At 38.7% G+C, this 27,079-nt stretch overlaps 1 protein-coding gene across 1 annotated transcript in view; it reads right to left on the bottom strand.

The window, feature by feature from the left end:
- The window catches only part of Cntrl (centriolin), a 73,317-nt gene that overhangs the window by 5,322 nt on the left and 40,916 nt on the right, over positions 1-27,079 (bottom strand). Inside the window, exons 16-36 of the mRNA XM_010602942.3 lie at positions 26,634-26,841; positions 25,798-25,977; positions 24,080-24,259; positions 23,098-23,214; positions 22,682-22,826; positions 22,093-22,244; positions 19,999-20,188; positions 18,202-18,515; positions 16,448-16,656; positions 14,011-14,203; positions 11,738-11,868; positions 11,462-11,602; positions 11,234-11,360; positions 9,555-9,719; positions 8,544-8,703; positions 7,300-7,415; positions 7,000-7,217; positions 4,532-4,689; positions 3,155-3,228; positions 1,758-1,946; positions 1,110-1,335 (exon numbers count right to left, since the gene is read on the bottom strand). Of these exons, the coding sequence (XP_010601244.1) occupies positions 1,110-1,335; positions 1,758-1,946; positions 3,155-3,228; positions 4,532-4,689; positions 7,000-7,217; positions 7,300-7,415; positions 8,544-8,703; positions 9,555-9,719; positions 11,234-11,360; positions 11,462-11,602; positions 11,738-11,868; positions 14,011-14,203; positions 16,448-16,656; positions 18,202-18,515; positions 19,999-20,188; positions 22,093-22,244; positions 22,682-22,826; positions 23,098-23,214; positions 24,080-24,259; positions 25,798-25,977; positions 26,634-26,841 (3,593 nt within the window). The remainder of the gene's footprint in view (positions 1-1,109; positions 1,336-1,757; positions 1,947-3,154; positions 3,229-4,531; positions 4,690-6,999; positions 7,218-7,299; positions 7,416-8,543; positions 8,704-9,554; positions 9,720-11,233; positions 11,361-11,461; positions 11,603-11,737; positions 11,869-14,010; positions 14,204-16,447; positions 16,657-18,201; positions 18,516-19,998; positions 20,189-22,092; positions 22,245-22,681; positions 22,827-23,097; positions 23,215-24,079; positions 24,260-25,797; positions 25,978-26,633; positions 26,842-27,079) is intronic.

Here is a 27,079-nt window from a genome sequence, read left to right as displayed (position 1 = left end):
TTTTTTTTTTTTTTTTTTTTTTTGTGGGTACCAGGGACTGAACTCGGGACCTTATGCTTGCAAGGAAGGCTGTGGAACCACTGAGCTAAATCCCCAGCCAGGCTTAATTTCAATACATAAAGGAAGCACACCAGTGGTGCAGCAGAAAAAGCACAGGATTTTGAGCTATTTCACAGATGAGGACCATAGTTTTGAAATGATAGATGCAAATTCCTGGGACACAGTGAGTACTCAATAAAAATGCTTATAATGAAAGTGACATTTAAAAAAGATTTTTCTCATCACACTATTTATAAAAGCACCCTGCCCAGATAGTACTTTTTGACATCTCTGCCATGGTCAGCACTCAGTATATTTGTTCCATTTCATTTTCACTATGAAATGCCTGGGTCTGGATATATCATGAGTTCACAGGGAAAAAGGAGTAGCAACTCTCAGTTGTCCAGCATTCTCTGTGTATTATTGAACCCCTGAAGTCTAAGAAAGAAAAATCATTTGTCTGCATTATTTATTTATTTATGTACCAGAGATCAAACTCGGGACCCTGCACTTGCGAGGCAGGCGGTGAACCACTGAGCTAAATCCCTGGCCCAAGAAAAAATCATTTATTGCTGATCATTTGCCCTGAATTTTCATCTTGACTTCATTTATTTATGGCTCAAAAGGCAGCAAACTGACTCAAAAGCAAAAGTCTATATTTTGCTATCATTCATTATGTCAACTAAGGACAGATGTAGAATTATTAATACTGGTTTTTGACTCACTAATAATAGGTCATTATCATTAAAGCTCATAAATAATGTACTTTAGAGTATCTTCTGGCACTTCTTTGCCTTAATGGCCTACTTTCTTGAGTTATTGTTCTCAAAGGAGGCAATGCAGTAAACTAAAAAGACTTGCTGGTCTGTCGAAGAATCAAATTTCTTTTTCAAAAAAGATGTAAGTCCCTCTTGCCTTCCTGAGCCTGTCTCCTCACCTTTTACAGGGCTCTCTCTCCTTGTTTCTCCCACTTCCTTCCTGAGCTCTGGCCAGGGGTTAAGTGTCTCTTACACTTTACAAGACAACCAGCAAAGCAAGCCCACCCCAGAGCAATGATTCAGAATACGTACTAGCTTGCGAGAGTGTCTTCTCCAGGCTCTCACCCCATCTCTCCCCTTCCTGCAGAGTCCTGACACGCTCTTCCGCCACCGACACCTCTGTGAGCACCTGGTCCAGTTTGCTTTTCTGGTCCAGCAACTCTTTTTCCAGCTGGTGCTGCTCCTCCTTCAGTGTCACTTTACTGGCTTCTAATTTTTTTCCTTCACTTTCTGTCTCTTTCTGGAGTCTCTGAAAATTCTTAATAAAGAGTAGCCTTAGTCATAAAATAACAAATATGGTATGCCAGATGAACGCGAGACAGATACCAGTTCAACAGAAGAGAGAAGCAAAAGGTCAGAGGGGAGAAGGGACAGGGCAGAAAGAGAAAGATCCTCTGCAGAGGTGGCCAAATCTGACCAGCACAGGAAGAGAGGATGCAAGCAGTAAATGGCACATGGCCACTAAGTTTCTTTACAAGACCTGTGTCTTGTGACTTTAACAGCTCCTAATTTATATTAATCCCAAAAGAGTCCCACAGCTGATGTAAAAACCACCCCTGGTTACACAAGCAGTTAAAAGACACACAGTCCTGTGAGGCATATTTCTCAGCAGTTTTTGCCACAGGGAAAGGGTTCACACAAGTAACAGAATAGTTCCTTTCAATCAAAAATGTGTAGTACCATTTCCTGCTGGTCTAGCTTGAGCTTGTTTTCTTCAATTTCATTCTGAAGCACTTGAAGTTGTTGCTGTTTTGTCTCCATTTCTTTTTGACAGTCCCCAACCTTCTCTGTCCATTCACTGATGTCCTTCTGGAGTCTGCTCTGCTCACTACGCAGTACATCCTGGCGCTTGCTGGTGTGAAGCAGGTCCTTTAGGGGAAAGAACAAATTGAAATTATTCATACAGCCACCTTTACAAGGGGTGACCGGTGCCGGACACCTACCACGTCTGACAAAATGAGAAGCATCAAGGTTTCATATCCTTTATCATCTCAACAAACTTACAGAAAGGTCCAGACTCAATTACTAGCTTTTCTCTCTAGCCAGTAAAATAAGATGGCAAAACCTCAGCAAAAGACTCAGTTTCTCTCAAATTTACCTACCTTGTCACTGAGAAGGGAATATATAACATTCACCTCACATGATCCTTAAGAAAATTAAGGGAAACTATCAAAAAGGCTTACTTCTTATTGAAAATAAACCTAACATCATTGTTGTTACTATTTGAAATATTTATACAGGTTCAAAAAGTCAGAAAATAATAAATATCTCTTTAAGGAACACAAATTAAGCATTTTTGAAAGATTTAACCATCTTTTAACACAGAAAATATTCCTAAGAAACTAAGTACAATTTTTAGAAGACTACTTTGATTTTAAGGGGTTTCTTTTTTCTTTTTTTCCAGTACCAGGAATCAAACTCACAACCTTGCATTTGCAAGGCAGGCATGGTGCCACTAAACTAAATCTCTGGCCTGATTTTAAGTTTTTTTTATGTCTTAAGAGACAGAATCTTAAAGGTACAAGGAAGAGAATTTAGATATTTAACTTCTAATGTCTATAGTTAGAAACAGGCCTAGAATTTTCCTGTTGGTCTCTGAAATTCAAATTATAGCACTATTTTCTCAGTACAACACTGAATTACCTTTAGGAAGATCCTCAGAAGTACAGGGGTCAAGGATCTGCTCTACTCAGCATTTGACTCTGCAACTTAAGGAGTAATGACTAATCAAATCTAAGCCCAGACTGGAGGCCCCACCTGTGCTCTGGAGAAGAGGTGGTGTCTCTGGTCCCAAAAGCCACAGGGTTGCTGAGGAACTGTGCTCGGCTCTGGTCTGGCCACCATCTTACTTACTGGTAATTTTACTAGTAATTATTTTACATTGAATAAAATTGTTTTAATCAAGAGTTCTAGGGCTAAACTAAATTCAAAAACCACTGGTCTGTACCAAAATTATTTGCTGTCTGTATGGGGAACTGCTGGTGTGAAAAGGAACCAAACTTCTTGACTTTTTTTCACTATGTCAAGCAAGTATCTACATGCCTTCAGGATATTAACATTACACTTCTTAACCTTACCTGTTTTGCTAGATTCAAATGGTCCTGGACATTAGCTAGTTCCTTCTGTAGTGAGTTTACTCCTTCTCGTTTTTCTATAGAAACATAATTTTCATAAAATAAAAATAAGTATGTATACATGCCAGTCCCCAAATGATACAGAAAAAGTGAATTTAAACTTATTTTGGTTAAATGAATGACGGTGCCACCTATCTTATTAAAGGCCAAAAGAGTTACATGCATAACCCAGATTTGGGCTTGGATCCCAGGTTTTTAAAGACTTTTTCATTCAAAACCTTTCAATAAAAAATTTGCAGCTAATAATTTTAGTGAGATAACACAGTTTAAAAATAGGTATTTTGTACATTGCTGTTAAAAATGGCAACTACTAGTTGTAACCTTGAGAGAAATCGCAAGAAGATTGCTCATCCATAGATGAGTAAAGTAAGTCTCTATCTCATAAAAACATTATAAGAATTAAATGAAAAAATGCAGTATGTGTAGGACACAGTAAAAGCTCAACATATATATTATACAGAAACTTTGCCTAAATAAATCATGAATATTTACAAAGGTTTTGTAACCCTCTCTCGTCTCGGAAAAATCCACAAGGTCAGTTTCTCTTTCTCTCTCTCAGCACTGAGGTTTTGAACTTGGGACTTGCACTTGCAAGGCAGGCAGGCGGCGGAACCACTGAGCTAAATCCCTGGCCCAATATGGAAGGGTAGTTAAATTGTTAATAGGAAGTATCTGAGTGGTGAGGTCAACAGTAATTTTTCTTTCATCTTTTTTGCTGTTTTAAACTGTTCTTTAAAGATATGAATTAAAAAATGGAAACAAAGTCTGCAAATAGGGAAAGGTGAAGTGGGTAAAGGGAGGGCAGGGGTATGGGGAAAAAATAAGAACCAAGACATATCATGTAAAGGTATAAGATCCCAATGATAAATGTACCTGCATTGTTTGCTTTAAATGTACCAATAAACAACGGGGGGAAAAAGTTACAGAAATGTCAAAACCTATGTATTTCACATTAAAAAGAACATCTTTTGCTTTTGAAAAAAAAGGCTATGAATTCAATTTTAAATTGAGATAAAATTCACCTATCATATATGTCCTAATTAAAGTGAACAACTCAAAGACTTTTGGTATATTCAGAGTTATGCAGCCATTATCACAATCTAATTTTTTTGTTTTTGCGTTGCTGGAAAGTAAACCCAGTTCTCATACGTGCCAGGCAAGTGCTCTAGTACTAGGGCTACATACCCCAGCCACTACAATCTAATTTCATTCAGAAAGAAACCCATGATCATTTGCATGAATTCTATAATAAAAACATTCAAACAAAGAAAGTAACAAAGGGAAAATAAGTCACATTTTTCCAGTTCTGCTACCTCATACCGTGTAGCTGCTGTTGCATGGTTGAAATGTCGTTACGCAGTGAGAGCTTGTCTCTGTTCAGTTGTTCTAGCTCCTGCTGCAGCTGCTTGACACTCAATTCCAACTTTTCTAAGTTTGATTGTTCCATTTTGTTATTTTCTTCTGTAGCTGCTAAAACCCTACCACACAGAATAAATCAGATTGTCAAATATAAAATATTTAAGCACATGCAAGACATGACTGAAGAATAATGTTACCCTTTCACATGTGCAGTTATGGGAAATTTGAATGATTATAATTCTTATAAGACCCTGAAACCATATTCAAAAGAAATCTTACCAGCTTTCTAAAAGAGTTTTGAGAAAAATTAAAAAAGGGATTCACTAAACTGAAGTTTTATAAAAATCATCAGTAAAGACATGGACAACATTCAGAATTCTAAAAATCTGAGTGGTAAAAATGGATTGCTGACTTGTGGTTAAGTGAAAAAGCAGGAAACACAACTGCATGAACAGCAGGCTTTACCCACATCAGAGACGCATGAGCACATGTGGCCTGGTTTTTGTCTGGCTCCTCTCACTCAGCACAATTGCCATGAGATTTTTCATTGTTGTATACATCAATACCTCATTCCCTTTTTGTTGCTGCATAACATCCCACGGTACAGATACCACTATTTATTCATTTATAGGTAACTTATAAACATTTGGGAAATCACATCAAAGTGCTATGAAATTTGTGTATTCTCAGTGTAGAAATATGCATTCATTCTCGAGTAAATACCTAGGAATGAATGACCAAATCTGGTTTGTCTGTCTGTTTTTTAAGTAACTGCCAAACTGTTTTCCAAAGTAGTCATATCGTTTTACATTCTCATAAATTCTATATGGAAAGCACTTCATTAACATTTGGTATGGTCATTCTAAAAGGTGTGTAATCGACATTTATTTTGTTGTGGTTTTAATTTGCATTTCTTTACTAATGATGCTGAACATCTTTTCATGTACCTTTTTTCTGTTTCTTCTAAACTAAAAGTTCAAATCTTTTGCCCATTTGAAAAATTGGGTTGTTTTTTCATTATTCAGTTTTGAGAATATATATATATATATATATATATATATATATATATAACACACAATTCTAGATACAAGATCTGTGTAAGATACCCAGTTGTAAAGATTTTGTACCCAACTCAATGTTATATCTTTTCATTGTCTTAACAATATTTTCTGAAGTATTTTAAATTTTGATCAAATCCAGTTTTATCTAATTTTTTATGGATCATGCTTTTTTTTTTTTATACTGGGGATCAAACTCAGGCCCTTGCGCTTGTAAGACAGGATGCGAAACCACTGAGCTAAATCCCTGGCCCAGGATCATGCTTTTGATGTCATACCTAAGAAACTTTTGCGTAACCCAAAATCACAAATGTTTTGTCCTAGAAATTTCATGTTAAGGTTTTACATTTATATTTATGGTCCATTTTGACTTAATATTTGTATACAGTGCGAAGTATGGATTAAGGTTCACTTTTTACATTGTGGATGTCCAGTTTTTTTAGCAACATTTTTGGAAGAAGATACTATCTCTCCTCTTAAAAAGTTGTCTTTGTCAAAATCAGTTGTTCACATATGTGAGTTTATTTCTGGACTTTTATTCTGGTCCACTGATCAATCTGTCTACTTTTTACTGACACTGCAGTGTTTTGATTACCATAACTTCATACAAAATCTTCTTTTTTTTTCTCCTTGAGACAGGGTCTCACTAGGTAGTTCAGGTTGGCCTTGAACTCACAGAAATTTTCCTTCCACAGCCTCCCAAGGGGTGGGATTACAGGTATGCAGCACCACACTCAGCTTTATAGAATTGAAATCAGGTAGTGTTAGCCCTTAACTTTTGTTTTGCTTTTTTAAAGTTGTTTTGGTGTTGTATCTAAAAAACTGTACAAATTTCTTCTAGGTCCTTTGCATTTTCACATAAATTTTAGAATTGACTTGCCAAAAAAAAAGGCCTACTGGGATTTTTATTGTCATCATTTTGAATCTACAGGTTATTTTGAGAATGAAATCTTAATAATGTGTTCCACAAACAAGGTATATCTCTCCATTTATTTCCACTGTACTGTTACTTAAAAAGCCACAATAGGGCTGGGGTTTTAGCTCAGTGGTTCCGCTGCCTGCTTTGCAAGTGCAAGGTCCTGAATTTGATCTCTGGTACCCAAATAAATCCCCCCACAAAAACAAAAAAAGCCACAACAGATTATTTGTATGGGGTGGCTAGAAGGAAAAGCACGAAAAGTGCTATTGGAGAATTATATTATGATAGCAAGTTTATAGAGTAATTTCCCCCCTTTCTCTGTGTTCTAATTTTTTTGTTGTTTTGGTGCCAGGGATCGAACTTGGGCCCTTCTGCTTATGAGGCAGGCGGCAGAACCACTGAGCCAAATCCCCTTAAAGTGATTCTCCAAGCTTGTTTGTTCTTGCTCTCACCGTTTGGTCTGTGACAACTTCTCTTCCCAGCTGTCACACTTCTCTTGGAGATCTTCCTTTTCTTTGCTCAAACACTCAACACAGGATTGCAATGCTTGCATCTCAGCAGTCATTCGCTCTATTTCCCGTTTGTGTCTCTCTAGCAGCTGCTTCTGCCATTCTATTTCCCCTCTCTGTTGCTGGGCTGTCTGCTGCAAATTCTCTAACTCCAGTTTCTCCTAAATCCAATAAAAGAGAGCTCAAATATGCTAAAGAGAAAAGACTGCAGGTTGCTAAGAGTACAGGGGTTCTCTTTGTTACCTCAAGCACTTCAATTTGAGTCTTCTCCAACTCAGACACCTTTTGGTCATGTTGTAGCTTCAAACCTTGTAGCTCCTTATTCTCAAGTTGCAACATGTCTAGAATGTTCTTTAATTCTAGTAGACACAAACAAAGTATAGTCCATGCTATTAAATGGAACATTTATAAAAGGAAACAAATACTACTACTGACTGAGAAAAAGTAACAAGTAACTTAAAAATTGTGTTGGTCTAAATAAATGGTGCTAATAATAAGTTTAATGAAAAGCAAACCTTTCTAAAAGTACTGCTAATTTATTAAAAACATTTAGTGAAAACGAAGTTCTAAAAGCACTTACCTCCACATAAAAGATGAACTAAGCATAGTTTATATAGATAAAAATTAATCAAAATAGGACAAACTGTAAAATATAGAATAAGATGTATATAACAGTATTTTTGGCCCTTGAAATACAGATATTTAAATATTAACTCTTCCTCTTTTTTTTTTTTTTTTTTTTGGTACCGGGGATCAAACGCAGGACCTTGTGAGGCAGGTGGTGAAACTTAACTCTTCTAATTATAAAAACATTTGCTCACTGTAGAACATGCAGAAAATTTAAACGTAGTGTAAGAGAAAGAATAAACATATTACTCCAAGAGGTAAAGATGATGACTTTAATACTTGACGTATTTCCTTGAGGAATGTACACACACATACATACATACTATTTATTTATTTATAATTCCCCGGCCTGCAATACTTTCTAAAACTGGACTATACTTCCTATTTTTTTTTCAGTCTTCTCATGAGCATTTTTGCATGTCATTAAGTATTAAAATACAGCTTTTATTTTGCTAATTTCCTTCCCAATTTTATCATAAATACTGCTGTGATGCACATAAAGGATCACTCTTTCTTGGTGTGTTAAAAATGGGCTCATTGGTCTGACAGGTGTGAATTTTAAGGGTTGTAAACCTGGGTTTAGCGATTCAGTTTGTACTTCAATGCTTAGCATATACATAATCTTCCCTCAGCATACTCTACTCTGGTAAGCCATGAATATGATTATTTTGCTTCTAAATAAACTATTAAATTCAGTAGCAGAAAGCAATACATCCCTTTTATAATGTGCTTTTCTTTGCCTAGTTGCAGTAAGGTTAAACCTTAAAAGAACTTTATCGGGTCATTTACATTTTTCTATAATCTTCAATACATACATTTTCAATTTTAAACTTCATACAATTGTTTTTGTTTAAACTTACCAGTTTTAAGTTTAGACATTTGCCTTAAAACTACCTGAAGATTTTCGTCCTCTTTCTCAATTTCCTGCTTTATAAGTGCAAGCTGAGTTTTCTTTTCACTAATGTGAACATTCAGTTCTCCTTTCTGAAAACTCAGTTCTTCAAGAAGCGATTTTACTTCCTGTGTTTAAAAAAGAAAAAGTCATCCCCTTTATGAAATTACTTTAAAATCAATTCTGTAATTGCCTTACTTCATAAAGCTTCAAATTAGTAATAAGCTAATTTTTGCTGTTTTACAAGAACAGGGTAATATTTTGCACACACTTTTCTTTATAAAGAGATAATACTGTCTTCATTTACTTTTTTTTTTGGTACCAGGGATTGAACTTGGGTCCTTGAGCTTACAAGGTAGGTGGCAGAACCACTGAGCTAAATCCCTGGCCCCACACTGTCTTCATTTAAATTTACACCCAATAGGGCCAGGGATTTAGCTCAGTGGCACCACATCTGCCTCACAAGTGCAAGGTCCTGAGATTGATCCCTGGTACTGGAAAAAAAATGTAGACCCAACATTTACTATTTGCAGAGCAATGTGTTATAGAGAAAAAAGGCTGACTGAGACATGGCACCTGCCCTCAAGAAGCTTAGTACCCCAAGCAGAGGCAAAGCAAAGAACACAACAGTTATGAAAGCTGAGATGTTCTAGGAAACATGCAGACAGCACCATTAATGCTAGGATAGCAAATGAAAAAGTCAGAAAAGTCCTCTTAGAGAAGGTGATAGATAGCTAGGCCATGAAAAATAGGGTAGTGACAGGGGCAGAAGGGACTTTTTGGAAGAGGAAATAGAATGAAAACAAGGGCAAGAGGCAGGAAAACCTTGGGTATATCCAGGAAAGTATAAGGGGGAGGCCCACAAAACAGCGGCACTGTGCATGGCCATGCAACATGGATCAAACAGCACCCAGGGAAGGCGACACAGTACAGCACTGTCCTTAAGCACGGCCTTAAGACAACCTACTAAGAAATATACCCTAATGTGACTGCATTTCTCAGCTACTTCTGTTTCTCCCAATTGCAGAGCTTCCTGAAGGTCAGCTTTTGCTTGGACGAGGCTTTCTTGGAGTAGATGCAGCTCCTCCTTTTTGAGCCCTAGCTGCCTGTCCAAGGCAGCCATCTCCTGCTGATGACTGGTCACCTGAAAAGGGAAGAATGCAAAGTCCGACAGGCCTTCAGGGCTTGCCTGGAGCTTATATATTTAGTCTGGGTAAACAACGTCAGCGAAGTCAGAAGCTAACAGCCCAGCCCAAGAATCAGGCAGCCAAGCTTAAGTGCAAACACGAATCGCCTAAAAAGATACTGAGCTCACATACTTTAAACATCCCTCAAATCACAGCGGGAACAACATGATAATAGTGATTATCCCTCAGGTTATGGTTTTTAAAAGAAGTTTCATATCTATACCTTATTCCATTTGACTACAACCTTAGCAACCAAAACTAGGCAGAGATTTTTTAATTCATTGTTTAGAATTTAAAAATACAAAAAATAAAATTAATAAAATTAAATTTAAAAATACAATTTTAAGGGCAATGCATGTTTGTAGACAAAGCAGAAAATACAGACATGTGAAAGGAAAACAATAAAATATTCACAATCTCCCCTTATTAGATGACCACTTTTATATTTTGGTATAGACTAAAAATATAAGTATTTATCAACACATTTAACAGAAATAATCCCAGCAGGATAAAATGTCTTCAATCTCACTCCTTTTACTCAATAATTGCTACAGTCTGAATCTCTTCCATTTCCCAGCCATGAGGTGAGCACTTTTGCTCCACCACACACTCTTGCCATGATGTGCCACCACGGGCCCAAAGCAGCAGGCCAAGTGATCACATACTGAAACATCTACAACTGTGCGCCAATATAAACCCCTTCCTTCCTAACTCCCTCCCTCCCTGCCTCTGTCTTTCTCTTTGGTGTTAGAGACTGAGTGCTAGAGTACTCTACCACTGAGCTGTATCTTTAGTCCTTTTAATTTTTTGAGACAGGGTCTTGCTGAGTTGCCTATACGGGGCTCAAATTTGTGATCCTCCTGCCTCAGCCTCCTGAGAAGCTGGGATTATAGATGTATGTCACCAGCACCCAGGTAAATCTTTTCTCTTTTGTTCTTCGAGACATGGTCTTGGTGGATAGTTCAGGCTAGCCTTGAATTCACAACAATCCTCCTGCCTCAGCCTCCTGATTGCTAGAATTATAGGTGTGTGCTACCACACCTGGCTTTAAACTTTTTCTCCTTAAAAGCTGATTATCTTAGGATTTGTTAATAGTGAAGGAAAGCTGAACAATAATATATTTGTTTTTTTGTTTGTTTTTTTTTTTTGACACAGGGTCTCACTATGTAGTTGAGACTGACCTGGAACTCACTATGTTGCCCAGGCTGGTCTCGAACTCACAGCAATCCTCCTGCCTCAGCGTCTCGAGTGCTAGGATTACAGGCGTGGGCCACCACGACTGGCTTGAACAATAATATATTGTACTGAGTTGGGATTCAAATTTAAGTTGAATTATACACCATGACATCCTCATTGATTATTTTGTATTTTCCAATCTTTTCTACAATCAAATATGTATTTTTTTATAATTACAAAGTATAAATGGTTTTTAAAATGATATGGCCTGCATCCCAGGCCTTTATCGCCATACCTGGCTTTTCAGCTTTTCTAGCTCAGACCTTTTGGCCTGAAGAAGGGTCTCAGACTCTTTTAGGACATGCAGGTGATGATCCTCCTTGCATTCTGCTGTCTTGACATCTCTTTGCAGGTTCTGAAGCCTGCAAAGCACCAGTAGTACTTAAGCAGACACTCGGGGAGACAGAGGCCCAGAGCTGTCTTCCAGCACCAGCCCTCTGCAACTGATAAAGGCCTTACTTACTCTTCCATCAGTTCTTCCTTCTTCTTATTTAAACTCTGGAAGTCTGTGTCTTTTGCTGCTATAACTTTGTTTATTTCTTCTAAGATTTCTTCCTGTTTGACTTTGTGCTCCTCCAAATCCTTTGCATCAGCCTGGAGCAATCTGGAACATAGCACTTTGTTCCCCTCTGGCCTTTAGACTCAGCAACATGCACTATTTATCATACACTAATTGTTACTCCCTTGGAACCACCACTCATCTCACTGTATGCCTCAGTGGCTTAGGGACTGCACCTACCTCAGCTGCTGATCGGCTTTCACAAGGTTAACAGCAGTTTCCTGAGCTCTCTTTTCTAACTCCTCAGCATCAGCCTGGGTTTGCAATAAACTTCTCTTGGCATCAGTGAACTTCTCAACAGCATTTTTTGTCTAGAAAAGAAACTGTCATTAAAAGCAATTCACTACAACATTCATTCACCACTGCTGGCAGTTTAAACTTGTACAACTCTTTTGGGAAACATTCACTTTGACCCTCCAACTCTCAGAAAATAATCCAGAGTGAAGAACTACACATAAAAATGTACTGAAATGATACAAAACTTCAAAAATAAAAAATTAAGTGACAGTACACGAACACAGTAAAATACTGCACAGCCTTTAAAAAAATGAAATAACAATGTAGTAAATGAGAATGTTAAAAATACATGGCCAAGAAAAATAAGTTTAAAATTGTATAAGCACCACGAGAACGACTATATAAAACTACACCTGTATCAACAAAACAGCCTATGCACAATCATTTGAAGATGGCGAGACTGCAGATGATCTATTTGAAAATAATCCATAATACTATTGTCATTTGAGTATATTAAAACTATCTAATTAAATGGCAATGAAGTGTTTTTTTGCACATTCTTTTCTTTGTTCCAGTACCAGGGATCAAACTCAGGACCCTGCACTTGCAAGGCAGGTGCAGTGCCACTGAGCTGAATCCCTGGCCTCCACTTAAGATTCTTGTCACACTCTGATATTATCAATTTAAGTGCAAACTCACTGTGTGATCATGATTCAGTTACAGTTAAGAAACACTAATATTACATACCTTTAAAGTATTTAAAATTTTTTCTATACAAGATTCAGCAAAAACACTTTTTAAAACACCCTTTCTGCCTAAAAAAGGTTTAAAACAGTGTCATCAAAAGGTCCAAAAGTAAGTTTGGTTTGCGCTTGTTTGAACATTGACTCACCTCAGCCCTACAACTGAAGCTCTGGAATAAAGTTAGGAGTCTCTACGTTAACTTAAATATCCTATGTGGATGCAAAAGGGCTGTCAAGCTCCCAAAGAGCCAGAAATTTCACCAGACTTCACTCTATTTTAGACAGCTGGTTCTGTGTCAGTTCACCAGCAAAGCACTAGACAAAACTCACTAGGAACTACAGAGGCCACCCTGCTAAGTAGCCTGTTTCCTTCTGTGTCAGGTTTTAACATGTCTGACACATTTCTTAAAAAATAAGGCTACTTCCTCCCTCCTCCTCCCTCCTCCTCCTCCTCCTCCTCCTCACCAAGCTGCCTCTCTGAGTCATTTTGGGAAGATGAAGGACAAAGAACTTCTCAGTCCTGGTTCATTTACTACCTGTGCCTACCATTAATGCTACCCATGTTTTTCTTTTCCGTGATAGTTTTTTTACTAACACCTGTTCTCTCTCACAGTAACCTAACGTGACAACAAGGACGTGCTCATGTGAAAAGAGATTCTTGTTAAAAGTCAGCATTCACAGAATTTCTTTAGTAACTAAAACCATTCAAGTTAGTTCTTGGGCAACAAGTTTTTACTAAATAGATTCAAGGTAAAATAAAATAGTTCCTGAGATGTTCCATGTGGGTAAGTACATTTTTAATCCTGGAATTCTTGTCTAACTAAAAATGCTCTGGGAGAGGCAGAACTTCAGTTTGTGACTCTGGGCCAGTCAGAGCCTGAGCTAACACCATCTTACAGGGCTGCCAGGGATGGTAAACAAAGTGGCATTTATAAAGGGCCAATATGCTGCCAAACAGGGAAAGGGAATCTCCTTTTCCTCTCCAACTCTCTTTGGTATTGTTCTCTAAAGAATATTATTTTCAGACCAAAGATATTCTGTATCATCATTTCCATTACAACTCTAAGAAAAAAAAATTAAGATTTGTCCATGATAGCTTCATAAGAATCCAACTGGCCTATTTAAAAAATACAGCAGGGCTCAAATTAAAACAACAACAACAAAACAGAATAAGACAGCAGGGTGTGCTGAGAAGAACTAACTTTAGCAGTATTAAATATGTTACTTTGTTTAATGCATACTAAAAGGCCTGCACATTGTTAGCCTGAATTTACAGATGAAAATAGCAAAGGTTGAATGATTTGCCCAAATTCTCATGGCTCCATTATTAGCAGAGTCCAGCCTGGAACTCTCTGACTTGGAGGGCTGTGTTCTTACTACCTTTTCTCTTTGTAATCCTTTAGGCAGACAACAGTAAGCTGTCTCACCTTCTGTGAGCCCGAACCCATGCTCTTTCACCACAATAGGTCATACCTTCTTTTTTGTGCATGAAAGTTCACACTCAGCCTCTGCCAGGAGTCGGTCAGCTTCCCTGAGTTCTGAGCGACGTTTTAGAAGGGTCTTTTCTATACACTCAATTTCATCTACAATATCTTCATGGTGTTTCAGGGTTTTTTCTATTTCTAGTTCAGTCATAAGATTCTCAACATCTCCATCAAGGAAGTCCCTAAAAAATCATACATAGATTTTAAATGTAGACAGTATGAACAGTATTAAAATGATGCACAATGATTTTATAACTTTATATGAGAAAACATGAGTGGCAGTTACATCTGGTTATCTTCAAGGTCAGTGTTTACCTTTTTATTAAGCAGAGAATAGTAATAGCAGTAGATATATAGTATATAACACGTATGATGAGTTCTTTCTCCTTTTAAATTATAATAACAAATATTACTGTATTGTCAGCATCTGGCCAAAACAATGTTAATATACTTATCCTTGCAAGTATAAAAATAAAATAAGTCACTACTCCTTAAAACCGTCCTCAAGGCCCAGTTCACAGTCTGACTCAAAGATTACCTAATTTTGTGATTTATTATATTCTGCTAGAGTAAGACTATAATAATTGACATGATTCAATAACTCAAGGCTAACATGACAAAATTATTTGAAAATAGGGTTATCTATAGCAGCATACAATACAAAAATATAGCATATTAACAGATTGTTTTAAACGATGGGATACATAATGTTTACCTTCTTATTTTTACTTTTCTGTGTTGCCCATATTTCCTAGAATGATCATTTCATTCATTCAAGTTTTTTTTTATTCAAGCTTTATAAGTAGGAAAAAAAATGGTTATTTAACCAACCCTGCTATCCCCCCTCAAAAGACCCCACTGCTACTTGAAATGCAGAGGCAAAAGGATCACAAGTTCAAGCTTAGCCTGTGTACCTTAGAGACTCTGTCTCAAAATAAAAATAAAACTGGGATTTAGCTCAGTGGCACCACACCTGCCTAGTAAGCACAAGGTCCTAAGTTTAATTCCTGGTACCAAAAATAAATAAACAAACAAACAAATAAATAAATAATTTTAAAAGGGCTGGGTATATAGTTCAGTGGGTAGAGTGCTTGCCTAGCATTTATGAGGTCAAATCCCCAGCACTGCTAACTCAAAATACCTCTCTGCCAACATACTCACAAAAATGATAGATAGATAATAGATATAACCATCGCTTCTCGGCCTTTTGGCTAAGATCAAGTGTAGATAATAGATATAACCATCCTTCCAACCATCAAACATCAACACCAAACTTTCCAAACATCAACATCAAAAATCTCCTGTGTGGCCCTTGCATTCCACTGCCAGATTAGTCCTGTATCTGTTCCTAGATGGCAGTGACCATGTTTCACTTTCTGTGCCTTCCATAGGCCTCCTCTCACCCCAGGGTAGTCTGACTTAAGTGACAAAAACAACTGCTATAATTCACAGACTCAACAGGAGATGGGCCTATACATATCTGGCCTCATTAACAGATACTGCACACAATATAGCAGGAGCTGGGACCCAGAAACGGAGGTCCAGCCTTCAAGAAGCTCAAGTTCCTTACAATACTGTGCCAACAGCACTATGCAAGAGAGGTTGCTAACCCTTTGTCAGGGCCTCAGAAGAAAGGGATTTTGCGTCTTTGTGTCTGTTTTTCAAGACAATCGGTGGAGTCAGGAAGTGGGTAGGGAAGGCATTTCAGGCAGAGGATAGCAACTGCCAAAGTGTGACAGCACAGGAAAACGTGGTGCCTGGAGAGACCAAAGGGAAGTTAGTGGTTCAGACCACTGTGTATGGGAGAGAAGGCTAAAAGAGGCAGGCGGTGTATGTTCTAATGGTGCTGACAGTCAGAGTGTCCCAGGATGGAGTGGGAATAAGACATGGAGGCTAGTGTGGAAACCATTACAGTGGCCTAGGATGAAAATGATTAAAGAGCAGGGCAGCTATGATGACAGAGAAGGACCAGTTCAAGAGCTTTCTGTATGTACAGTCAGCAGGACTAGGAGACAAACTAGATGTCTAAGGGAGTGTGGGGAAGGGAGGAGCTGAGAACACTGTTATGTTTTCCCTGGAGTAAGAGGAGAGGAATCCTGTGTCATTCTCCAGAGGGACCACAGGGGATGAGAGAATAGGTACTACTGGCCAAGAGAAATGAGATTTGCAGCATCCAAAATGGTACTCACCACATGGCTACTAAATTTATTAAAATTAAGTTAAATTCTGTCTCTCAGTTCCAATAGCCATGTTTCAAAGGCTCAACAGCCACATGTGGCCAGGGGTTAACTGTTGTGGACAGTTATGCTCTAGAACATTTCCGAGATCACAAAAAGTTTAATTAGACAGTGCTAACTTAGTTTATCTTAATGCACTAATATCATATCCATCTGAATTATAAAAATATAATGGTTAATAATAATTACTTGCGCTGTTGATGTTTCTGGATGGTTCTATGTAATTCTTCTACTTCATGTTCTAATTCTTGCTTCTCTTGCAAAAGACTATCAATGTTATGATGCAATTCTTCCATTTCTTTTTCACACTGGCACTTGGATACTCTCACCCGCTGTTCTTCCTGTTGCTTTGATTTTAAATGTTGTATTATGTCTTCTAATCGAGAAACTTCATTCTCCTGAATAAAGAAAAAAAATGCCATACTAAACATCAGAGGATATCTCCCTTCTTTCCAGCCACAAACTGAAATTAAATGTGTTTATAATAGTGCCGATGACCTGAAAACTGATGGTGGTTTCTAAAACTTTAATATGAAAAGAAAATTACATCAAGCTAAGTTTTTTCACCCATCACAGATGAAAATGGTGGATTAACAGAACTTCTACTTTATGAGTACAACCATAGTTGAGAAACATTCACCAAGCCACTTGTGGACAAGTTCTGCCCCCAGAGCTCAGCACCTATAGTAGAAACTGAGATCTTCCTGTCCGTTAGAAACATGGGAGTGGAGTTATCTGAGAAGGCTGTCCAAAGGAAGAGGTGTTTTGTCTGGTTTGGAAGAATGAATAAGAAGGTAACAATGCAGACCGAAGAATTAAATATATGCAAATGTAAGGAGGTACAAAAGTGCACATGAAATCTAAGCATTTGTGTACTTTTGCAGAGTAAAAGAATCAGTTTAAGAGATTATCAATATGTGCTGAAAAGACAGAACTGCTATAAATTACAATATATCTTGAAACCCACAAGAGAATGTGAGTGATTACCACTGTTAACCATATAAATGCACATAGACCCCCTGAAACTCATCTGACCTATAAAAATGGAACCGGGATATGGGACCAGGTGTCCCAGTTCCTTATCTGCCCTTTGATCTGTTGAGGGATTTGAGTTTGAAAGAGGAGCTTGAGTACACTTTTGTTATTTTAGAATCAAAAAATGCGAAAGTTATCTAGTAAATAGGAAGTAATAATTTCTTGAAATCTTGCCTAAAAAAAGAATATAAAACATGCTAAGAATTTAAACAGTGAATTATAGTATCAACAAATAAAGAAACAGTGTGTAGGGCTGGGGATTTAGCTCAGTGGTTTTGCCACCTGCCTTGCAAGCTTAAGGTCCCAAGTTTGATTCCTAGTACCAAAAAAAGAAATAGTGTGTAATTATTAAAACAGTTTAAATACATTTGTAAAATTATTGGGAAATGCTTGTAACATTCAGGGAGAAAACTGGATGTACAAAAATAGCTATGAAAATAAATTCATCATCTTCATCATCATCATCATCATCATCATCATCATCATCATCTACCACCCAGAGCTAATTCCCACCAAAACTTGTTGCATGCTCTTTATGTGTGTGTATATACTGCACGTGTGAGTACATACACATATACACATGTGTAGAAGTATAGGTGCTAGCCTATGAATATATCTATACATAATATAGCACCTGTCAATAGAAAAATATATAAAAATGATTAATATTTGGACTGTCAGTATTTCTGTTATAAAATGGCTTAAACTAGGTTTCAGACTAGCCTAGTACCTTAAATCCTATTCAAAATAGTATTTCTGTAAGAGAATGCTTGCTCAGCTCTAAATATCAGCCTTATGATCACTCTTTTGGGATACAACCCACATGCAAATAAATGACTCAACTGCAAATCATTTTGAGGCACTCATGAAAGGAGTGTGGAGAGAGGGTAGGACGTTTTTCTACTTACCAGGTTATGGTGTTCAGGGACATTGCAATGCAGCACACCCACAGGGATGAATGGGACAGAGAAACTGGGAGGTGGAGGCCCATACACGATGGGCGCTCCAGCAGGTGGAGGGCCATAAATGACAGTGCCAGGGGTGAGAGGTCGGCTGTCACTGGGTAAGGGAGGAGGCGGTGCATACAAGGCCACGCCCTGCGGTACAGGAGAACCATCAGGAAACACGGTGTACATCATGTATCCAGGAGGAGGCACAAACGGAGATTCCTCTCGGTCAACCAACCCACTCTCTTCCTGGCTATCTCCTTCACTGTCTGCATCTTCAGAGAAACAGAAGAGCATGTTACCCCAGGGCTTACTAGATAAACAGGTGTAGAAGCAACAGCAGTGAGACCAAGATACTGGAGATATGAGGACAAAACTCTGAACAAAAAAGTCAAAAGGAGAACCAAGACCTGGCATGTAAAGGTACAAGATCCCAGTAATGAATGTAACTGTACTGTCTATAGAATGTACTTCAGGAAACACGGTGTACATCATGTATCCAGGAGGAGGCACAAACGGAGATTCCTCTCGGTCAACCAACCCACTCTCTTCCTGGCTATCTCCTTCACTGTCTGCATCTTCAGAGAAACAGAAGAGCATGTTACCCCAGGGCTTACTAGATAAACAGGTGTAGAAGCAACAGCAGTGAGACCAAGATACTGGAGATATGAGGACAAAACTCTGAACAAAAAAGTCAAAAGGAGAACCAAGACCTGGCATGTAAAGGTACAAGATCCCAGTAATGAATGTAACTGTACTGTCTACCTAGAATGTACCAATAAATTCAATTTAAATTAAAAAAAAAAAGTCAAAAAGAAGGCCGGGGATTTAGCTCAGGGGCATCATGCCAGTCTCGCAAGCACAAGGTCCTGAGTTCAATCCTTGGTACCAAGAAAATAAGAACAAGTCAAAAGGAATCAAAACATGAATTCAGAGTATTTTAAGCAGCTGATACTTGAGTTTTTCTTATGCTTATCTTATTTCTTTCTTCAGTCTTTATTCAGCAATAATTTGAGTATCTGCTTCATGCTTCAACAGATGTGCAATGAGATGGGATAGCACTTAGCATTTACCGTCATGATGTGACACTCTCCAATGTAATGGATCGTCTCCTCTACAAGAAACATATACCTCTGCTTATCACCAATGACAAAGAACCTGGCACAGCTCCTAAGTGCAAGAGCTGGGATTTATGTGACTATAGCTCTTCCCTCTAAAGCTTTGGAAGACAGACCTATGACACTTCACTTCAGCAGAGTGAGGTTAATGCTATGACACAGGATACAAAGTCCCATGCTCTAGGCGTATAGGCAGAGAAGCTGCTCAGCTGGCTTGGAGGAAGCAGCACAGAGGAAGGCTCCATAAAAGAAGTGTTATTTGATGTCCTAGTTCTTATTGAAGGATGGTAAGAATCAGTTTGGTAGAGAGATGATGAAGGACACTTTAGACAGAGAGTCTAAAACATGAAGGTCTGGAGCTGAGGCTGTAGCTCAGAGACAGAATGCTCATGTTGCATGCCAGAGGCCCTGGGTTTAATCCCCAGCACCACAAAACAAAACAAAACAAAGCATGAAGGTCTGAGGAATTTGGCATATATCTCAAGCAGTCAGGAATGATATGCAAGACCAAGACCAGATGACAGAAGGCCTTACAAGGCAGGCTAAGGAGCCTGGACAGTGTCTACAGATTTCAGGGACCCAGTAAAAGATTATTAAACAGGCAAGAGAAACGCAATGTCCTTTATGTGACGTCACTTACGTCTGTTAGAAAATGATTTATGTAACCCACTCCTGATGGGTGAATAGACCCAGTGTCCTGAGGCAGGTGGAGGTCCGCTGACATCTTTCCCCTCATGTTGTGTAGGCCTTGGTTTTCTAAGAGGAGTTGAGGCTGTGTATTTCAGGCCCAAACCAGAGTCCTTGGTGGCCTGGGAACTATGGCTGGAAACCTAAAATAAATGACAGGAAAGTACATTGTCTATTACAAAATGGAAAGGCTGATTTTGAGAAACATTGGAGCAAAGTTGAGATATAAAAAAGCCGAGAAAGTACTATCATGATTTTTATTGTTCATAGAAATGAGAAGTGATTACATAGTGACATAAACCACAGGTCTGCACTCTTTGTTCAGTTTATTTAGTGTCAGGGTGGCCATGCAGATGGAGAGCAGAGCCACGTGTGCAACACTGGGATCATGGCAAAGCGGCCTGTGAAAGTGAAGGACTAGAAGTGGTGAAAAAGTAACCAAATGATGTCTACCTATCTCTCTAGACAAGTTATTTAATAACATCCATCTCCTGTCCTACCTTTTGGAACAGTTTCCAGAAAACACAAGTCCCTGACCACATAGAAATGTTATATGACTATTTGATTAGGTCAATTTTGTGCAGAGAGAGAAATGAAAACTAGTTCTCCCTAAGAGACCAGATCCCTAAGTATCAGTCTCTCTTCTCTGTACCTATCTTTACTGGCAATTTCTTTTCTTTGGCTTTGTCCTGAATAGCCCAGCAACCGAGGCAAAGGAATCCAGCAAACTTTCAAGAGAAGATACTATTAGTCTGCTGTCCTGGAACCGTGGTGTGGCTTTAAAACTCAATTCTGCTATTCTCTCTGCCTTTTCAGTCCATAGGCCTAGCCTCCACTCTTGTACCCGTCTCAGGATTACAATGTTTTGCTCTACCTTACGGTGCTCCAACTCCAGCCTGCCTGTGCCCAGGATGTTGGCTTCTTCTTTCAGATTTCTGGGAAAGGGATCTCAGATTCTGCTCTTCGTGTTCAGGTTCTGGTTTAGCCTACAAGTCCCTGGGATGCTGGGGTGTCTAAGCTGCTTCTCCCTCAATGTTGCTTGTCAGCTGATTCTGATAGGGTGTCACCCAGCCCCTTGGCTTTAGAGAAGTGGAGTTTTTAGTTTGCTCTTCACTTCCCACATTCAGGCACCAAGCCCTGACCATTGTGCCTCCTTAAAATCCCTTAATCCCATCTCTTGCCAACTCCACTAATCTAACTCCAGCTTCTTCTATCCTTCACTTCAATGAGTTCAAACAGTCCCAAAAAATTTCACCTTGCTACATACAAGTCTAGCCTTTATACTCAGCTAGAATATCTTTCCTAACTCTGATCATGTTAACATAATAATCCATTTCCCATGACCCAAATAGTTAAGTTAAAGAGGTTTTACAGTCCTTTTCAATCATGAACTGCGTCTACTTTTCCAATTTTACCTTTCACTGTTCCAATCAAACTCTTCAGCTCTACAAGGTTACCTGCCATGGCTAAGCCAACTCTCCTCTTCCACACAGCTGTTCTTCCCTCCTAATAGCCCATCCTTTGCTGCTTGCTAAGTATTGACTTCACAACCCTTCCTTCCTGAATCCTTAACACCTCTCTGGAAGCACAGCACACAGGTCAAACCTGTTGTTGCATGCATGTCATTATTTTGTAATTACATTGGCAAGGCCCATGAGCTCTTTAAAAGCAGGGGCTGTGAAACAGGGGCTGTATTATTCATTATCATACCACACCAATGCCTAGCACTAGGCCTAGAATGTTTGGCAAAAGAAAATGAAATCCTGGTACTTTTTTTTTTGGTCTGAGGCCCTACACCATTTTATAACCATTTTCAACAGATTCTCTGGGCTCAAGTCATCTTATGCTCTTACAGCATCTCCAGGCAGAAAACCCCACAAAACCCAATGGTCACTCTTCCACATAAAGGCCCTATCTTCATCTCAACTGTTAAAAGCACCGAAGAACTTCAATGCAGGCTTAGTATACGGAATGTTCTTGGCACCTGTTCCAAATCTGGGGAAGGAGATAATGTTATACTTTCTTCAGGAAAATTCAGTATTCCTACTTTTGATGATGGTGGTGGTGGTGGCATGAAGTACCAATAGCCTCGTCTTTTGAAAGGATCTGCTAGCCTGCTGATGTAATCATTCTGAAAAGAAACTTCACGTCGAAGTTCAGCAATTTCTTCTAAAATAGTTTCAAAGCCTCCTTTGTTATCTGTAAAGGAAAACCATTATATGAAGTTGGCACGAAATCATCTACTTCCTTTCTCTCTCAACATATAAAAAAGATTTCACCAGAGCCAATGAATTTTATCAGTTCCTCAAAGCTGCCTTTCAGACTGCTGAAGTGACACCAGAAGGATAGGCAAATCCTTTTGTACTTCCATTACAAAGTAATTCAGAGACAGCAAATTCAGAGACAGGTTTGTGAATTTTATTTTTCCAAACTAAGCACAAACACTTTGTGTCTCAAATCAAGTCCCTCAATACCATACTTAAAACACTTTTTAAATTCTTTAACCTATTAAGTAATTATCACAGCTCTTTAAGCATGGAATTGATTTCTTACAGTTAAATATATTTTCTAAATGTGAAAAACAAGACAATTTTGCTTTTACAGTGACAAAACGATTGCCACAATGAAAGCCTTACCAGCACCAGTGAGGTCTAGTGAACCCCGCAGCCTTGCAATCTCTGCCCTTTGCCTCTCCATTATCTCATTCAGCCTCTCCATTTCTAGCACCCTTGTGTTTGCTCCTCCAGAACCAGCATCTGCCTTCTCCACCTCCACTTGAAGCTATTAAAAAAATATGAAGTTGCCAATGAAAGAATTCCTTCCCAGATGCACTTATCTTACAACTTGATTATACTTCTGTAATTTTTATTTACTCTTTCCCACGAGAAAAATCACCTTGCTCCTTCTATTTACCCTGTGCTGCACCTGGCACACAGCAGAGTATAAGCACTGACTGACACTGTCTGTACTTCAGAGTGTTTTGAGATGGTCTTTTAGGAACTTAGACGGAGCCAGTAAGGAGAAGGGCTTAGGGAATCAATACAACACTGACCTGCTCCTCCCTCTCCCTGAGAAGATTCTGCAGCAGCTCTATCTCTGCTTCTGCCTGGGTTAGGTCCTGGGCTGCTCGTGCTGCCTTTCTGCTGAACCTCTCCGCTTCTTGCAACTCCTACAGGATGATGAGAAGCACCCAGTTATCACAGGTCAACATCTCTGTCCCTTCTTCCTCTCAGACTGACATCTCTACTTCCGTCACACAGTGTGCCTGGTTGTCCTATAACGTGGTACAAAACCCTACTTTCTCTTATGTTTTCATTGTGCAGTGGCCTGCCCCACTCCCAGGGGCCCAAGTAAGGGCTTGAATTTCTTCCATACCTTTTAGATTCTCTTGCAAATAGTGAATTTCATTCTCCAACTGCTAGATTCTTGCATCATAGTGCCTCTTATCAAACTTAATCTGTACGGAAACTTTTTTCTCTGTTCCACAGTCTTCCATGAGTGGTCTCTAAAGCCCAGAACTCGTGGTGAACCTCCCCAAATGCTGGGATTACAGGTATGTGTCACCATACCTGGCTCCATCTATTATCTTAATCTCATTAGCATTTACAGCCTATAAATCACCATAACAAACATTACCTCAGTCAGGAATTGTAATAGTACTATAAGGTAACATGTTTTCATTCAACTGCACAAGATGAAAACTTTAAGGTTCAGAGAATTATAGGCAAGCCTTTAAACCTCTATCCAGGTACATATTAACAGAGGTCTCTCTAAGCTTTGAAGGTAGGGATGGTATGTTTCACTTGATGGTTCCTTTCAGGACTCAATAGGGCACAGAACCCACAGCAGCACAAAATAAATTCTTGGGGGTTGTGATGGTAAAAACATAATCTTCAGGTCTTAAGAAAAATGGACAACTTTATGGTGATTTACAGACTATACAAAGCCTATAACAAGAGATCCAAAATACAAGTTACTATATTTTTGGACAACAACAAGTTTAGTGGAAACTTGTTCTGATCCTGTAGACAAACCTCTGCTCTCTCCTGGTTAATTTTCATAACAGTTCCGTGAAGGGACTTGAGCTGGTCTTTGGCAATGGTGAGCTCAGAGGCAGCTAGTTTATCAGAGGCAGCCACAGCTTTCTTCAGATTCTTCAATTCTTTATCCAGACTAAGAAACTGCTCTTGAGATCTGGCATCCTCATGTTTCTTCTAAAGTAAAAGAAGCATTAAACAGATGTAAGCTCCAGAAGATCAGAGACTTTGTTCACTGTTGCATGTCCTATGTCTAAAACAATACACACACACACACACACACACACACACATATAGTAGGTGCACCATAAATACCTATTGAACAAATAATATCAAAACTGAGATAAAATTTTTAAAGAATCAGTTTTTGTAGTCAAGAATTACAGCGATCATAAATACATTCATTCATTCATTCATTCAACAGAAACATATTTCTTGGCACCCGCACACACTCACTGAATGCAGGCATATGATGATGAAGAAAGAACTTAGCATTTTTTAAGAGCTGAAAGAAGGATCATGGTGAAAAAAGGTAGATTGAAACAGGTATCTCAGGTAGGGCCTCATAGGCTTAGGGATCTTGATCTTTAAGAACAGTGGAAGTCATGAGGGGAGGAGGGACTGACTATAGGCAATTCATCATTTAGAAAGAAGGCAGGGTCATGAATGGAATCGGGAGATCTGTCAGGGGGCCATGGCAGCTGTCCAGAGAAGACAAAATGGCTGGACAAGGGTAGTGGGATCAGAGGAGAAACAAAGATATATTCCAGATATATTCTGGAGATGGATTCAATAGGACTTGGGAACTGATGGCTCTTGGTGAAGTATGAAGCAAATCACCCACTGAGGCTGGGAGGTTTGAGGAGTGGAAAGATAAGAAAAGGTGGAGCATAGGACAGCAAGTTTACTCAAGAAAGGACAATGTTGCCTATGTGAGGCTAATGACCCTGAGATTATAGTGATTCTACTATGCTGGGTGGGTGATTTTTTTTTTTTTTCTCCAGGAATATAAGGGTACAGGACCAAAGAAAGCAGGTAACTTCGGTTTTGTCAGGGAAGTAAGAAAAAAGAGCAAGAAATTTGAATATGCTTGCAAAAAAGGGCTTAGTAGTGGATTTGGAACTAAAGTTGGAAAAGAAAGAAAATAAAGACAGGAAGGGCTTAAAACACAGAAAAGGTGGGGCTAATAAACTGGAATCTCCACAAGGTTGAATAATTGTTAGTCCAGAGATACCAGCAAGATAGAAGGTTACAATCATAGTGAGATATTTTGGTCTGTGATTTTTAGAAGTGTCAGGTACACTTTCTGAATTTAACAAGATCCATGATGTGACAATGGGAAAAGATGATTGAGGATGAATAGAGAAAGTATTAGAAAGGAAGATAAGGAGGTAATAAAGGTAATTTCCTACGGATGTGTCCATCTGGGCAAAGGGCTTTTTAGGAGGAAAACTCATCTCATTATCATTTATTAAGTATCATCTAACTGAATCTAAAGTTAATCCTTACATTCTTACTTCTCCTGTTTCCATTACCAGGACACCCTGGGTTCAGATCTCTGACTGAATGATACCCATCCAGGTCTCTCTGAGGTCAGTTCAGCTCTGCTCAGCAATGCAGCCAGAGGTGAATGTCACTCCTCTTAGCTGACCAGCTTACCAGGACAGGACCTGGACAGCATCTACTTATATCTCTGACTTTCCTAGTCCTCCCACCTTTTTCTCTAACTCTTGGAGTTGGGCTAGGATTCTCTCCTTCTCCTCATCAGCTTCCTGAAGCTGGAGATCTGTAAGGCCTTGAATTTCTTCCATACTTTTTAGACTCTCTTGCAAATAGTGAATTTCATTCTCCAACTGCTGGATTCTTGCATCATGTTGTTTCTTATCAAAATTGATCTGTAAGGAAATCAAATTTTTAAAAGTAAAATATGTTTTAAGCAAAATCAAAATTTGTTATGGAGTTATCTTTCACTTTACTATAAGAGTATAACAAAATTTTGTACTAATGAATTACTAGTGATGATTTTATCTTAAATGCTTTCTAGGATCCATCTGTTATTGGGCTTTTTTTGTTTGTTTTGTTTTGTTTTGTTTTTAAGACAGGGTCTTATTATGTAGTTGAGACTGACCTGGAACTCACTATGTAGCCCAGGCTGGTCTCAAACTCACAATGATCCTCCTGCCTCAGCCTCTGCATGCTGGGATTATGGGCATATGCCACCATACCTGGCTCTAGGATCCATTTGAACATTTGCCTTAATATGTCCAAAAACTCAGATTCTAGTGCCACACTATATTCTAGAAATGTATTATTTATCTACTTTTATACAACATTTCTCACTTGCTTCCAAAACAAAGAAAACACAGTGTCACAAACAGGCCTGATTTTGACATCAGTAACCATATTCAGGGATGGACTTTAGTCACACTCAGCTAGTCTCGTTATGAGTAAAATAACAACAGTTACGATGAATTTACACAAGAAAGGAAGCATTGTCATTTGCTCAAAACGTTAGTGTTCACCAAATGCTGCCCTTGCCCATTTTTCTTACTCTTGCTTCAAGGGCCCTTTCGCAGGCCTGCCTGAACTCCTCTTGTCCGTTTGCCAGTTTCTCTTGCTGCAGAGCCATTTCTTCCTGGAGTTTTCTCTCTCTAACTTGTGCTTCCTCTTTTTCCCACTGGAACTGTGCAAGGATTTCGCTGAACTGTTTCTGTAAATCAGCAAGACTTTTTCCTAAGACATCTGAAGGGCTATGGATTCTGGAAAGGAGAAAATACCATATAAATGTGACATTTTATTTTTGATGCTGGATACAAACATGCTGCTAATATTAGTGCAAGATTAAAAAAAACAAAACCAAAAAATATGCAAAGGGAGTAGTGTCAATTCCCAGCAATTTACTGAGTACCTCCTATATGCAAATGATAATTTTATTAAGTGATGCTTTTACGAAGAGCCTGAGAACACAGGCTCATGTCAGGTGAAGAATGACGATAT

Source organism: Fukomys damarensis, unplaced genomic scaffold, assembly GCF_012274545.1.
Source record: "Fukomys damarensis isolate Sample0158 unplaced genomic scaffold, DMR_v1.0_HiC HiC_scaffold_36, whole genome shotgun sequence".
Lineage (NCBI taxonomy): Eukaryota > Metazoa > Chordata > Mammalia > Rodentia > Bathyergidae > Fukomys > Fukomys damarensis.
The sequence above is the reverse complement of the archived record's forward strand: the minus strand, read 5'-3'. Positions and strand labels throughout refer to the sequence as shown.